General features: G+C 56.4%; 3 protein-coding genes across 3 annotated transcripts; 1 reads left to right on the top strand and 2 right to left on the bottom strand.

Annotated features, from left to right (window-relative positions):
- Nucleotides 1-4389: 4389 nt before the first annotated feature.
- J3D65DRAFT_668272 (uncharacterized protein) lies at nt 4390-4822 on the bottom strand (the record flags this gene model as incomplete). Its single annotated transcript, XM_066803104.1, has 3 exons — nt 4390-4526; nt 4584-4718; nt 4768-4822. 3 exons carry the CDS (start codon nt 4820-4822, stop codon nt 4390-4392), a joined length of 327 nt encoding a protein of 108 aa, XP_066654207.1.
- A 959-nt stretch (nt 4823-5781) lies between these two features.
- Nucleotides 5782-12122, bottom strand: J3D65DRAFT_626252 (uncharacterized protein). The gene is made up of 2 exons (XM_066800420.1): nt 7383-12122; nt 5782-7337 (listed from the first exon to the last, which is right to left on the bottom strand). Exons 1-2 carry the CDS (start codon nt 11860-11862, stop codon nt 6040-6042), a joined length of 5778 nt encoding a protein of 1925 aa, XP_066654206.1. The 5' UTR covers nt 11863-12122; the 3' UTR covers nt 5782-6039.
- Nucleotides 12123-12256: 134 nt separating this feature from the next.
- J3D65DRAFT_626249 (uncharacterized protein) lies at nt 12257-15551 on the top strand. Its single transcript, XM_066800419.1, has one exon. It carries the CDS (start codon nt 12528-12530, stop codon nt 15531-15533), a length of 3006 nt encoding a protein of 1001 aa, XP_066654205.1. The 5' UTR covers nt 12257-12527; the 3' UTR covers nt 15534-15551.
- The last annotated feature ends 160 nt before the right edge of the window (nt 15552-15711 follow it).

The raw sequence follows: 15711 nt of genomic DNA, 5'->3' as shown, positions 1-15711 counted from the left end.
GCTCTCTACCCATTCTCTCCAACCTCATGCCTGACCGAAACGCCCCAAGTATCCCGCCCGACCAAAACTGTGCCCCCCATATCCCAAGCTGCCGCCCTCCAATGTGTTCCGCCGCAGGGTCAAGCTCTCCGCTCAAGCTACCTTATCCGTTGGCGCTGGTGACACATCCCAAAGTCAGTGAGGGTCTCCAAAAGTATTGAGGGACGTTGCTTACGGAGGCCTCCACGACGTACACCTCTCTTGCCAGGGCGACGAGGCGGTCGTAGCGGAGGCGCCACGCGTTGGAAGCGTCCGGGCGCGCGGCGACGTGCAAGAGATGGTTGACGACAACATCTGCGCTTCCAGTCAGCACCATGCGGAATTATTTTAGAGCGGCCTTAAACTCACGGTCGTAGAGCATCGGCCCTGCTCGTGGGTATGGGTCGAGGCGGATGGCCACGTCGCGGAGGAGGTCGCGACGGCCTTCGGATAGCGGGTGGCAGCCGCTTGCCGTGACCAGGAGAGAGTCGATGAAGGTGTCTTTTGTAGTTTGTCAGTGGGGTAGTTGGTAGAGGAGGCGGCTGGATGCTTACAGAGGTTTGCTTGCTCCATGATCTGGGGTTGTGATGGAGGTTGGTCGTGGAGAAGGAAGTGTTTTGTTTGGTGATGAGGGCTGGAGGGCGCCAAGCAGATATTTATACAGAGCCAGCAGGCGGTGCGCGAAGAAAGTGAATTGAAGTTAACAGCGACAATGCAGCCGAAGGCAATGTGTAGTTTGACCGCAGGCGATTCGCCAAGGCTCCACATACCGCCTCCTTCTACCATATACGCGAGCCTCTCGTCTCTTACGCCTCTCTTGTCAATTGAGCGTTGTTTTGTCGCGGAGCTTGCCCGAAGTCATCACGAAACGGCCTTTCTGAGGCCACTTAACACCACTGGGGTTGTTTGGCCTGCAAAGAAGAGCAGAAGGCTTCCCCAACCCATTCAATTCGGACACTGTTTTAACTACGAATCTTGCACAACACGCCTTCATTTTGGCCGTGAGCAAGGGAATTGCCCTGCATGCAGGACAAAAGCAGAAGAGTACGCGGCTTGAAATCAAAACCAATTCGTAGTATACTCTTGCCCACCCCGTTGTTTGTATTTAAAGAAGAAGATGCATTATGAAAGGCACGACGCAGGAGGATGCACGAAGCGTGATGTTCGATTGATCATTGTAGCTGTCTAGCGCGGTACAGGTGTGTTCCGGCGAAGTTCTTGGTGCGGGGGCAACCTTGAAAGACGACTGTGTCAGCACAAGGCAATGGCAGCAGGGCCAGGAAAGCTCAACGTACCCGTACAAGTACCATGCCAGGTAGGCCAATCCAGCGAAGGAAGTGTTACATGTCGGTGGGCTGGGGAAGATGAAGGCGTCAGCGCAAAGTCGCCGGCACTGGCGCAGCGCAACGCGACGTGTTCGTTCCACGCGGAAAACCAGGTAAGGTGAACAGATAAAGGCCGCCGATGAGCTGCAAAAAGGCGAAAGTGTCAGCGAGAATCAGCAACAGAGAATCCGTCGAAGACCACGTACCTGCGCAACTTTATTCGGGGTCATCGCCATCGCCCTCGCCGTAGAAGCCCGACTCCTCAGACATCGCAACGATGCGCTTGAAGAAGTGGCACCATTCCCAAGGCGTCGCTCGACGTGAAGCCCGCTCGCGAAGCTCGTCGACGAGGCTCACTGTCACGGTCAGCTCCTGGAAGCGCGCCGCGGAATCTGGCGCAACTTGCTGCTGAACTGGCGCCTCGGGCGCTCCGTGGTATCTTCAGGGTCGTTTACTGTGTCGAGGCGCACGGCGGCGGCTCGGAGGAGGGAGCACTTCCTCTCGGCGCTCTTTTCTGGGGATTCCGCCACATCGAGCAGCCAGGAAACCCAGTACACTTTGGCAGTCAGCTGGTGAGGTCCCTGCAACGTGAGGTGGTTCTTGGCTTACGCGATTCGGAGAGTTTGAGCACCATGGTGACGAAGTCGGAGGTTGGTCGAGATGGTGCTGTGGTTGTGTGTGGTGTTTTGGTGACGTCGGACCTTGCGCCTCGAGCCGGGTCCGGTCGAAAGAGCGGTGCGCGTCTTGTCGCAGAATATGATGCATGTCGAAGAAAGGCTGGATTGACAGGGAAATGCACAGTTGAATCTTCCCGGTCTGCAACACGAGCCTCACGTCACGGATGAGCTCATCCTCGAGGGCTGTTTCGTCGCGGAGCGCCCCTCCGATGATGTGGAAGGTCGCGATAGAAAGAAACCTTCGAAGCGCGGCGATGTTTTGAGGACGCTTTGCGCCGAGTCTGCGCCAAATCCATCCACAAACTATTCAGTGTGAAATATATACTGCAATTTGCTGGGCCTCAATCGAAGGCCATTCAACTTGCTGAACGGCAGTCGTACTGGCGACCCATTCAATTTATGATCTTACGTTCAACACTTCAAAAATACAGTTGTTTGAAATCACGGAGAAGAGAAGTTCATAATTGGTAATTTGTATTGGAATTTCTCATTGTGAGAAGATGTATTATGAAACAAGCACTGGGAGGTGGTTGTTGTCATTGACTCTTCGCGAAAGGAGACCGAAAGGGAAAGACACTACGAAAGAGGGATTGTTAGCAAAAGTCGTCGAGAGAGGATTCAGTGAAAGGTCACATACCCGACTGAACTTGCGGCATACCCGGCAGAAACTGTGCTCATGGAGAACTCTCAAGCGCGAAAAGGCTGCGAAAGGAGTGTAAGCAAGAGTCATGAACAGGTAATCCAAGCTGAGGTCACTTACTGCTTCCTCGCCGTGGGGCGACAGTCTTCCCAACGCTCCCAGCTCAGCCCACATGGCGAAAAGGCGACGGCAGCGTTCACGGAAGGCGGCTGAAACCTCCGGCTTGTGTGCGTGCAAGAGGAGCTCATCGATCACACCAGCTGCCATGGTCAGTTTTGCGACAAGTTCAGGACACGATCGTGACTTAGACTCACCGAAAAAGAAACGTTTGGGACCGCCTCTGGCAATGAGGTCCAAAGCCCGGGCCGCCTCCTGGAGCTGTGAGCGTTGGCTCCAGGTGGGACGGCCACGGTCTCTGGCCCTGCTCAGGGCCTGATCAACATCGACAACTTTGACGATCAGTGATCTGGGTACCAAGTGAAAGCGGGGTCAGGGACTTACAGCTCTCCGTCGAGGCCGGGGGGCCACGACGAGGCGAAGAGCGCCGGCAAGCGCCCTCGCGCAAGGCTTGATTCCATTCTGAATTTGTGACAAGTCTGGACATAATGACTGATGGGGCGCGATGGGCGAACGGGGCGGGAAGGGCGTGGTTATGGAGCGAACGGTGCGGTGTCTCGTCTTCGTCAACTCGGGGGGGAGGCAGTCCTTTTATAGTCACGCGCCCACCGCCCACGCAGCGCCTGTTTGTGGGCTCGGCTCCCACTGAGCGCCCGCTCTAGCCTGTTTGGTGCCGTCCTGCGCCTGCATAGAGAAGCAACCGGAGTGAAAACGACATTAATACGGCTAGTGTGCGAAAGGCATTCACAACTCAACAAAATTGGCACACTGAAAGCCCTCATCAAAGGCCGTCGACCTTGCTGAACAGGTTGTCTTTGCAGATGTCCATTGATTGTAGCTTTCGCAATTCTACTACGCAAAGCATGCGGATGATTGAAATCACGATGGAGGAAGATTCATAATTGACAACTGATGTTTAGAGTTTTTGTCTGCGAGAAGATGTATTGTCATGAAGCTAAGACCACGAGGATGGCCGCTATGGATGACTCAAAAAACAGGCAGACGGAAGGGCAAAAAGGCTACGAAAGAGAAATTGTCAGCGGAATCGTGAAGAGAGGATTCAGTGCGAGGCCACATACGAGGCAGACAGAGGAAGGCCTCCGCCATAGGACGGACGTCCCAGAACTGACTCAAGACAGATTCTTGTGCGTCAAGAAGCTATGCAAGGCAGAACGTAAGCGAAAGTTGAAGAGGGAGGACTCAGTGCAAGGCCACATACCAGGGACGTCTGGCCGCCAAAACGAGACTGAAACGAAAACCGAAAAGGTGCAGGCGCAAAAACACTGTGAAAGGAAGAATGTAAGCAAAAGTCAAGAGGTGGGATTAAGTGCAAGAAGGCGTACTCGGCAGGCCAGGCCGTGCATCCTAAGGAAGACGCGTAGAGAAAGAGGCCGACAGCAAAGAAAGCTCAAGATCGCAGAGCTGCGAAAAGAATGTTAGCAAAAGTCATCAACAGAGGATCTAGCACAAGGTCACTCACTTGCCTGATTCTGCGCGTCCAAGGGGACCGCAATGGGTGTTCTGTGACTGTGGGAAGCTCGGTTTCGAAAGGCTGCGAAAGGAGTGTAAGCAAAAGTCATCAACAGTTAATCCACACAAGATCACGTACCGTTTACTGTTTTGAAGGCTGAAGGTATCCCCAAGCGGCGAGCTGCTTGAACATCGCATGGAAACGGTGGTATCGTTCCAACCAGGCCGCTGAGGTCTCGGGCGAACCAGCCCTCTGCTGGAGGTCGTCGGTCATGTCACCTGCCCTTGTAAGTCTCACAACAACGCGTGGAGGACGACATCGCGGCTTTGACTCACTGGTGTAGAAGCGGCGAGGACCGCTTTTGCCGACATGGTCGAGGGCGCATGCGGCTTCCCTGACCAGAGAACGCTGACTCCAATATGGACGGCCACGCTCCTTGGCCCTGGCGAGGGCAGAGTCAACGGCGGCGACTTGAACGGTCAGTGACCTGAACCTGGTAAAGGAAGGTGAAAAACTTACACTTGCAAACGTGGCAGGGGGTGCAAGTGCACTGGGCGAGCGGGGGACCGGCCATGATGGCAGACGAGTGGGGCGCAAAGGGCAATGGGGCGCAAGGGCAAATGGGGCGGCAAGGGCGTGATGATGGAGAAAAGTGCGGTGTCTCGTCTTCGTCAAATCCGGGGGGGGCTGGGGGGCGGTCCTTTTATACCCACGCGCCCACCGCCCACGCAGCGCCCACGCAGCGCCTGTTTGTGGGCTCGGCTACCGCTGAGCGCCTGCTCTAAGCCCGTTTGGTACCGTTGTGCGTTAGCAGAGGGAAGTGACGCTGAAGTGACAACTCGCCATTCACTCGAAGACCACATAGCAATACCCCAAACAGCAAAGCGCCGCGGAAGGCCAACGGCCTACGCTTGTCTCTTCTCTTTCACGCTGCTGTAGTGAGCAGGGAGCATTCGTCACTTGCCTCACACCAGCTCTCCTCGTGAGAAAGGAGCATCCATCACGGTCCGCACGACCTACCACACACGAATCTACCAAACAGCAACTAACCTACTCACTTAGATCCGTCACTGCCGTGTCCACACGGCAATACCCCACCAAACAGCAAGCTAGCCCAAAGCCCACCGACCCACTCACCAACCTCACCGACCTCACGGCTCCTCCATTCTGCTGCTGCTGCTGCTGCTGTAGCGAACAAGAAGCATTCATCACAGCAACAAGCAACACCAATCACCAACATCACTCCCCGCAACCCAAGAGCAACGCAAGAGCAACAATCCAAGAGCAATCCAAAGCGCAGTCAAAACACTATCATAACGCCGCCACAACCGCCAAACCAATCCAAATAAACACCAACACCCTCACTTCGCCAGCCGAAAACCGCCTCTTGCTCCCGCCTTCCGAAACACCAGCAAAGACAAGTTATGGACGCGAAGGGCGAATGAAAGAGGAAGAAGTTGTTGTGGTTGTTGACGATGAGAAGTTTCGTTGCCGGCCAGCAGCCAGCCAGCCACAGAAGAGAGCGAGAGAGTGATTGAGAGAGAGAGACAGACACAGAGAAAAGTCTGCTGCATGAGTACCAGTACGTATGTATGTATGCATGCCCACAATGTAATGTAACTCATAATTGACGATGATGAAAACGCCGCCATGCACCCAGGCCCGCCCACCTAGCCAACCAACCATCCAACCATCCAAACACCAGTGGAACAAAACACAGAACCAAACAGTACCCAGTCGAAGGGCGGAAGAAAACGAACCGAAAAGACGCCCGCCCCACACGCAGCAAGCTCAATCCACGCTCTCAAAGCTCCTCATGCTCGTCCCAGCCGCAGCCGCAGCCGCAGGGGCGCCGTGCCCACCGGCACTCGCACTCGTGCCAGCAACATTCTTGCCCTTCTCCTTCCGCCGCACAACACCAACCTCGATCAAACGGGCCCACACGCCGTCGTCCTCGGCGCGAGCCTTGCCGCCCCCTTTACCGGATGCGGCGCCCAGCACCCGCGTGCGATCAAACGACAGCCCATCGAGCTTCTTGACGCCCTCGCACGCATGCGCGACCAGCATCTCGTACACGCGGCGCCGCAGCGCCGTGTCTGCGTCCAGACGGACGCGGTAGTTTGCGTCGAGCGCGGCGGGCTGCGGTGGGAGACTGTGCAGGTTGGCAGGGTGCGGCGAGGCGTAGAAGCGCTGGGAGGAAGTGAAGGGGTCGGCGTCGTCGGCCTGCGTCGGAGTCTCGTCGTCGGAGTCGTCGGCTGGGTGCGAGACAAAGGACGAGGTCACAGTGGACGGGAACGATAGGGGAGAAAAGGTAGGCGAGGCGACACCGCCACCAGCTGCCGACGTGAAGGACCCAGGCGCGCTGGCTGGAGGCGGCGCAGTGAGTAGGCGGGGGAGGGCGCTGCCGTTATCCTTGGAAGCTCTGACTTTGCTTTGTGCCAGCGCGGCCGTAGAGGCGGCGGCGAGGGTTGAGGCGAGCAACGGTTGCGCATAGAACCCCACGTTGAACGGGTTGTTGCGCATGTCGACCGTCTTCAGCGAAGAGCCAAGCTTGCTGAGCACGAGAACGTTGCGGCGAAGGCGCTGCAGGCGATTTCCAGCAACTTCGAGCTTGCGCAGCTTCTTCATGTTGAGCAGCGGCCGCAGATCCCGCATGGCGTTGGCGTTCAGGTTGAGGATCCTCACGTTTGGTGCCAACAGACCGAAGCGCTCGGGCAATGCGACAAGTCCACAATTGGCGAGCTCCAGCCGGTGCAAGTTGAGGAGAGAGACGTCAGCAGGTAGCGTGAAATGCGAGATGGAGTTCGCAGAGAGGTACAACTCGTTCAAGTCAGGGTTGCTGAAGAAGGCGTTGGCGTTGAAAGGACTGGTCGGCTGCTGGTCACGCGCAGAAAGGATTCGGAGGTGTCGCAGCGTGTTCAGTTCGGGAATCGACGGCAAGTGGTTCGAATCACACGAGACGGATACGAGAGAGGGGAATCGGGAGAGCGAGAGGGTCATCAAGCGGTTGCGGTTCAAGCTCAGGTTGCGCAGCCGATGCGCCTTGGCCGTGAGAGTGTGCGTCGGAAATTGGACGAGTTGGTTGTCATCTAGAGCAGTCAGTTTGAATCTTGAAGCATGTTCTTGGAGCTTACCCAGGCCTAGCCGCTCGAGGAACGGCAACTCTTCGAGCCCCCTGATACTCTTGATCGCATTCCCGCCCAGATCTAACTCCACCAAAGTATCGAGCGCACATCCTCTGAGATCCACACGACGAATCTTGTTGTTCTTGACGCTCAGCTTGATCAGTGCGTCAAGACCCAGGACACCGTCGAGGTCCTCAATTTGATTGCCATCCGCCTGAATTTCTCTAAGATGCACGAGACCCTTGAAGCCAATCAAACTGTCGAGGGCATTCCCTGACACGTCCAAGTATTGAAGATTTACCAAATGGCCCCATCCAGTCAGACTGGTTACGCAGTTATTTTGGATGTTGAGTCGGCGGATAGACGGCGGTGCACCCGTCAACTGCGCAATGTGGTTGTTGCTGACGTCCAGGTTTTCAACCTTGGTGCAAAGTTCGTCGAGGCGGTGCAGAGTTGGCAGATCCTTATTCCGCAGGCCGACGGTCCTCAAATCTTCCCAGAAAAGCTCTTCTGGAGCCTCATCTTGCAAAGCCTTGACCAGCTCCAGGGTTCCTTGAGCAAATCTATCTTCGAGGACCGACAGAGCCTGCTTTTCGCCAGCGGCGACCTTCTTGACCAGACGATTGGGAAGCTCCTTTTCATCAATCTGGTTCAGCGTGAACTCGGGCAATTCTGAGAGCAAAAATGTCGTGTATGCAGTGCCAGCCTTGGGCGAATACGGGCCGACAGCATTGGAGCCGACGGACGAACCATGAGGTTTGGAGACGCTCGTCTTGAGGGGTCTGGTGATGCTGACGCTGAACCGCAACGGGCTGTTTCCTTGCTCAGAATACATTTCAGCACGGTGGATTAAAGACAGATCAGCATGTGTTTGCCGAGGAGGCGTAGGGCTGTGGTCGGTGACGGTCTCCTTGGTGACACTGCGGAAGTTGTTGAAGCGCGGATGTGGCGTTGCCCAGTCACGCTTGAGAGGCGTCGCTTCGTCCTGGTCCTCGGTCTGGTAGTTGCCAAGGTACGGCAGCTCAATCGTCTTGTCTTCGTCGAAAGACTTTTGGCGAAAGCTTGCTCCTTTTCTATCAAAAGATTTTCCAGACAGCTTCCTCAGCTCCTTTTGGAAACTTTCGTGGATGGAGGACCGATTGATGGACGAAGGGACCTCGGGGATTGTTTCCTCTCGAGCCACTGGCTTCAAACCGCCATGGCCGTGCTTGTCGCTCACCGAAGTGGCTCTGGTATCGGGCTGCATAGCACTCGATGAGAGATTGACAGAGAATTTGGACTTAGCGCTGTTGGTGTCGGAAACGGGAATCTCCGCTCCCTCTCTCGTCTGCGGTCTTTCTCCACTTGCTTGTCGAGAAGGGGCATCCTTTTCGCGGTAGCTCTGGAGGAACTCGTTGGCTTCTTCAAACATGGACGGTGGGTACTCGGCCTGGCGCTTCTCATTGACCTCGTCCACCGTCAGGTCCGGAATGTTCTTCAAAGGGTCATCGTCACTAGTGGTAATGTTGCTTACGTCAAGATTGGACCTTTGGCTCTTTGCGTTTCGCCTGACCCAGATACCCTTTTCGCGGTCAAAAGTCATGCCAGCCAGTTCCTGTGGAATGAGGTGCGCGACCGCCCCAGGAGCCAGATTGGCAACATTTTCAGAACGACGAGAAATTCCGGTGACATTGGTTCTTCCTAGGGATGAGTCGAGAGTTGACCGTCTGGAGCGTGGCGACTGGGAAGACTTTGTGCCAGGTGGGCTGCCGTCCGAGTGACTGCGGTCTCGCCGTCTTTGCATGGTTAGATTCCTCGTCAAGATGCGAATGTCGGGAGATTGGCCGTCATGGAAGCGACTCTCTTCGCTAGTGCGATCTTCATAGTGCCTGAGATTGTTCGAGCGAAAGCTTGCCATCATAAAGTCTTCTCCATCAGTCTCTTGGAACTTTTTGAGGTGGCTAACGACGCGAGCATCAGAAGTCCTCGGAGCAGAGGGATTACTCCATCCATCCTTTGGGCCTTCACGGCTTGGAGGTCGCGAGAATGACAGTGGGCTTTCTGGCACTTGAAGAAAGGTTGACCTCTCTCGCAGTGGACTTTGCTCCGATTCGGCCAAGCTTTCCAGCGCACTATTTGGACGTCCGCGTGTCCGGATGTGGTCCATGATCAAGCGAGCCTGGTCCAAAAAGTCCTGGGTAGTGACGGAACGCTTGCGGTCTTCGTCTCTCATGCGCTGATTCATTCTGACGGTGAATGTGGCAACCTCACGAGCAATGGCTCGCTCGTGTTCCCTCTCCTCGGATAGACGACGGGAAGACGGACTCTCTACATGCTCTTGAATGACATGCAAAGCTTTTGGCGAGTTGTGCAGATAGGCATCGGTTGCATTCAAGACTTGACGCTGGACTTGCTCCAGTCTGCTTTCGCTCGGCGTTGGATTGCGGGGCCGCAGGGCGTATTGCGAAGACAGGGCATCTTCGTGGGGATCCTCGAGGGCCAATTGAAGCTTGTCGTACGAGTAATAATCAGCATCACCTAGCTCAGATGAGAGAAGAGTGCGTCGCCGCTTTGGCTGGGGATTCTTGAATGGAGAAGTTGGTGGTCGCTTTCCCTCCGACGCTTCAGAATCAGGTGGCAAATGACTTGAGCTGAGAGCAGGAAACAGCTGGTTGGGACTCAGGCGGGGTGATTTTGGAATCTTGATGGAACTCTTGTTTGTCATGGTAGTCGCCCCACTTTTGACAGTATGCCTCGACAGCTTCCTCTTGTTGACGCTCGACTGGTGGACGTTGCCGTCGATCAGGTTGAACTTGAACTCGGGCAAAATGGGACGAGAGGCAGCAACGTCATCATCGTAAGAGGTGGAGTTGCGGGAAGAGGAAAACTCCTCTTCTGGGAATCGGTGGTGGTCCAGCTCGCCGCGACCAAAGTAGCTCCCGTTTGAAGTTCGGAATTGTTCCTCGTTGTCATCCGACTCGTGGAATCCCTCCTCGACCGACGGTAACCATGCCTCGAGACGTTTTTCTGGTGACTCTGAGCTGCTAGGCCTGCTGGAATTTGCTGTGGTAGGCAAAGCATCTTCCAGCTGGCTCATTCTGCGAAACAACCGATTGGCCGTGAAAGTATCATGGTCGCCGAAGAGCTTCAGAGGGCTTCCAGAGGATCTTGGCCTGTCAGAGTCCAAATTTGGTTGTCTCCGTGCAGGTGTTTTCGGAGACAGTGGAGGGCTGGAAGAACGAGGAATCTGACGACGAATATGCATGGCTGGTCCTTCGAACATAGGCACAGTCGCCTGCGAGTCTTCTTGGCGAGCTGGATCGTTGGGGTCCGAAGTCCCTCCTTTCAACGGGGAAGGGCTGAGGGGACGTTCTCTAAACGAGCCATCGGCAGAAAACCCACCACGTTTGAGATTTACAAACTGTCCAACGTTGAGATGATCAGGGGTGCCAGTAGGAAGGTCATCGGGGAGCGTTTCTGATCGCAATTTTGAAAAGGTCGAAATGTCGGTATTGCCGTTGCTGTTCAGGCTCTCGTTGAAGGCAGCAGGATCGGTCTTTTCGGATTGGTTCTTAACCCTCTCCAATTCAGACTTGGACAGGTCCAGGGGCTGGTATTCGATGCCTCCATCTTTGGTGTTGCGCCTAGAAATATATACAGGGCTGAAGCTGTCGTCTGTCAATTCAGTCTGGCCGCTGGTGACACGAGACCGATCCTTCATGGACAAGCTTGAGTGCTCGTGGATGGGCTGAAGTTTTGGAGGGTTCCTCGTTTGGACCACTGAACCATCCTCAGACTCTGGCCTCTCCGCCACGCTTTGCATAGAGTCCTCTTCCAACGCGTCGTAGTCGCGGGATGAAGGCTTGGATGGTGAGCTTTGAGAAATTTGGGACGGCCATGGCGGGGGACTGGACGGCATGACGACGCTATCTTTGAGCATCGAGAGACGGCCCTTTTTTCTGTCGGGCGACGATGAAGGTGCAGGGGCCGGCTGTTGAAAAATATTCTCCAGCCCCATAGGACTAAACAAGTCCTTTTGGTCACCGTACCCCATCCTGCCGTGTATCAATCTGCGCTTCCACTCGGGAGTGTCGTGTGGTCGCTTGGTCTGCAAGGGCGCGGCGCTCTTGATTTCGACGGTGCCGTTTCGCACTACGGAGTCGGCAGATGAGGTTGAAATGGATCGCGGATGCGACGGGACCCTCGATTCATTGGGGCGCGCGGGTGAGGTTGCGGGGTGGTTGTTTAGGATGTTGTTGTCGCTCTTGCTGCGCTCGGCGAGGACGTTCTTGCGCTTGCCGGGCAACTGCCTCGCGACAGGCTCCGTGTTCGGCGTGTGCAAGGCTGCGGGAGCTGGAGAGCTCTTGAGTCGTGGTATGCGGCTGCGGGATGAAGGTGGGTTCGAGTCGAAGGAAGATTTTGCAGCCGAAGAGTCGCGACGCGACGGAGGAGAAGAGGCGGGCTGAGGAAGCCAGTCCTCGGACAGGTCGTCCAGCCATGGTTGTGCCATTGTCGTGAAATTGGAAATTGGGCGCGATTTGCAGGCCTGTCGATCCCACGACGCGACAGGCTGGCGGCGTATGATGGCCTCTGCGGCGGCCTGTGGGTGAGGTGAGGTCGACGGTGGAGGGAGGGCGGCGTGAAGCGCGAGAGGAGGGGCGACGCGCGCACGACGAGAGAGGAGTGAGAGTGAGAGGAGAGATGGCCGAACGACAGGCTGATGCGAAGAAGTGGCGTCGCTAGTTCTCGAGCCGTGGAGTAGTATTATGATGATGGACCTGGCGGGCACGGACGGGCGAGATGGACAGGAACCACAGCGGGAGAGAGACCGGGATCGTTGCCACGGCAACCCGCAACACCAGCCAAAGGCCCGACGTGCGCGTCTCCAGAAATCCTCCACGACTCCCGCCTCCACCACCACGGCCCGCCCACAAAAGACCCGCTGCGCCCTTCCGCTGGGCTCACGGCCTTGGCTCGTCCTCGACGCGTCTCCCGACTCGCTGTCTGGCCCTCGCACGCCTCCGCTCGTTGCGTAGTGCCCGTTGCTCCAAGCGCCAAAACCACTGCCTGTGCCGGCCTCCGTCGCTCCAGTCACCGCTTATTCACCTTGCACCACCAGAAAAACCATGCCATCTTGCTAACCTCTGTGCCTCCGTCCCTCTACCATCCTCCTCAATGGCAGCCCTCTTCCTGCACACCCATCTCGCCGACCCCGACGCCGACTTCTTCTTCACCCGAGATGTCGTCGATGATGCCGAATTCCGTGGTGACCACCGCAATGCTAAGCGCCGACGCGTCGAAAATCTGAGCCGCCGCTACCTTCAAGGCCATCCCCTCGGCATACAGAGTGCCCGCCTACGAGGTCCATTTCGACACTGTACATCTACAAATGTGGCGGAGAAGGCAACGGGAAAATCACACGAGGTACCGCAGAGACGGGCTGCTCCGAAGCAAAAGGTGGAGAAATTGTTGCAGAAGCACTGCTCGGACCATGGAACTCCAAGTCTTTCCCCTCGTCAGGTCACTCCAGCAGTCGCCGCAGCTTCTGACAACAAGGAAGCCACCCGCGAGTGGTTGCGGCGGTTGGAGCCACGTGCGGAATCGCCCGTAGCCGACGGCGACATTTCGATGCTGGAAGATCGCCTCGACGGTTTGGAGAGCCACACGCCCTCCAAACCCTCCCACCCGCGTTCAATTGAAAAGAATCCCAGTGTCAATCATGTGTTGGGGGCCAATGGTCTAAAACTGTGTTGGAATCTCAAGGAAAAGAAGAAGGACACCCGGGGATTTGCATCAGACTCTCTCCTCGACCTGTACGAGGCCGATGGCGCAGGCAAAGCCAGGTCCAACTCGCAACCAACATTGGCAGGTATCCCGCCGTCGTTACAAGCCAATGTCGATGAGGATTCCGTGCGACGAATTCCTGACGTCGAAGACTCCAACGACCAAATTGAGTCGGACGTAAGAATGTTGGATCAAACCCAAGAATCTCCTAGACGTGCTGCCTCTCCAAGCAAGAAAGCAAGTCACGACGCTGGTCCTACTGAACCAAAGAGCGAGCGGGCTCCTCTCACTTCTCGGAGTGTGGCTTTCACGATCCCATCTCCAGCACGCAAAACCAACGTCATCAAAGTCGCCGAGGGCCAGGAAAATGTTCCATACGATGGCGAGACGCCAAAAGAAGCTCCCGGTCGGCCTCAAGGTGTTCGCAGACTATCCGAGCCTAGCCGAAAAATTGACAAGAAGAACAGAAACCACACTCTGCACGCCTCTCCGACAGTCCTCTATTCGCCCTTTGTCTATCGAAAGCCCTCTGACGAAGGAAAGCCAAGAGTCTTTGTAGCAAAGCGAGAGAAGCGGAGGGCAGCAACCGCCCGCTCCGTCAAGTTTGGGTCATCGCCACTGCGAGTAGATGACCGGGCGCAGTCAGACCGAGGCCTGCAAAGTCCTTCCAAGTCTGAACCAATCGTGGAAGAGTACATTTCCCTCAAGCCCAAGGCCACGGATGCCGGTCAGGAGCGTCTACCTCGGAGGCGTATCCTTAAAGAGCCTGAAGGCCATTGTGTGGTCGACGACAATCAATCCCAGGAGAATATTCCTACCGACCCCAAGACTAATGGTGTTTCTCACGAGACTCTACCCCAGGAGGATATCGCTGATGGGTACAAGACCATGGACGGGGCTCACAAGAGTCTAACTCGGAAGAATCTTTCAGATGGGCTGGAAGCCAACCACGTGGCTCATGAGACTCTTCCTCAGGAAGGATTCGATGATGAGCACAAGGCAAAGTCTGTGGCTCAAACGATTCCACCTCAAGAGAATCTCCCCGACAGACCAATGGCGAATGATACAGATCCTGATAATGTGCCCAAAGAGAATCTCCCCCACCGGCCGGACATAGCTCACAAGTCTCTACCCCCAGAGCAAACCGCTGACAGACACAAGACCACGGACGTGGCTCACGAGACTCTACCCCAGAAGCACACCGCCCACAGACGCAAGACCACGGATGAGGCCCACGAGAACGTACCCCAAGAACATCTCTCCGACTGCCCTCAAGCCAACGGTGTGGCTCATGAAAGTCCGCTCCAGAGAACTACTCTAGGCGGGCCTGAAGCTATTCTCATGGCCCATGACATCTTGAGCCAGGAGGTTATTCCTGACAGGCCTGTTGTCATCGATCTAACCCAAGATAGTCCACCTCCGGACTTTTCAACACAGGCCGCACTCGTCTCCGCCCAACGAGCATTCCAGCAACAGCTCGTCTCTCCTGCAAAGAAGTCCGATATTTACAACCTCATGGAACCCATGCTAGGCAGCCAAAACACGACACCGCCTCCCACTGGCCCCTTTCCAACATTCAGTCCTATAACTCCCTTTCGTACGGTCAATCGAGACCCCAAATCGACACAAAAACCACCAGCCTCGGCTGCTCCACCAGTCAGCACACAAGATCTCTTCAATGCCGCATCTCCCTTCGCCTTCAGCACCGTCAAGAAGGCCAAGCCGCGCAAGCGCGTCAGCATCATCCACTCGCTGCTCAACCCACAGCCGGGCAGCCCAGATCAATCAACTCCCAGCACCAGCTGCAGACCTGCTGCCAACGCGTATGCCGACGGCGACACCACCTTCGCCGACCCCTCGACCATGTTCCCGCCCGTCGAGAGCCACTTGGTGCTTGCCAGCACGCCTGGCGTCTCGCCGTCGCGCGCCCACTCGCTCACGCGTCAGGGAACTCCCTCGTGGACGCCAATCAACAAGCCGTCTGCCTCACAGCCCACGCCGTCGGCGTCGGCGTCGGCGTCCGTGTCGCCAGTCCTCTACCACCACCACCACCGCCGCCGCATCCAACCCTCTTCTCTCCCCCCATCTTCGACTGCCCCGCCGACAGCCTTCCACTTCTCGCAACCCGCCACGCAGGCCTCCAACCATCCACTCTCCGCTCCTTCCTCTTCGCCGCGCAAGCGCCGCCAGAAGCGTCGCCGCACCGACAGCAGCACATTGGCTCCAGCGTCTGGCCACGCGGGCTTTGCGGCGCGGCTGCCGGACGCGCAGCAAGTCTCGGGCGCGCTACTGGGGGATGACGAAGAGCTCGACGTCGATGCCGTCGTTGAGGCTGCGGACAGCTTTTTGAGTACGTGGGATTGGCGCAGGGATTTGGCGGGGGTGAGGGCTGTGTAGGGAGGGCGGTGTAAGGGCTGTTTGGGGAGTGTGTTGGCGTGTTTGAATGTGGGTGATGGGGCGGTGTGTTGTTGGGTATGGTTGTGGGCCTGGTGTTGTGGATGGGGGTTTGATTGCCGTGTGTGGCGGGTAGGCAGGCAGGCACGTACTTGCTTTGGCAGTAAGGTAGAGGGCTCTG

This window comes from Phyllosticta citribraziliensis, assembly GCF_038025025.1.
Source record: "Phyllosticta citribraziliensis strain CPC 17464 chromosome Unknown J3D65scaffold_7, whole genome shotgun sequence".
In the NCBI taxonomy this organism is placed as follows: Eukaryota; Fungi; Ascomycota; class Dothideomycetes; order Botryosphaeriales; family Phyllostictaceae; genus Phyllosticta; species Phyllosticta citribraziliensis.
Note: the sequence above shows the minus strand (reverse complement) of the source record. Positions and strands in the feature narration are given on the sequence as shown.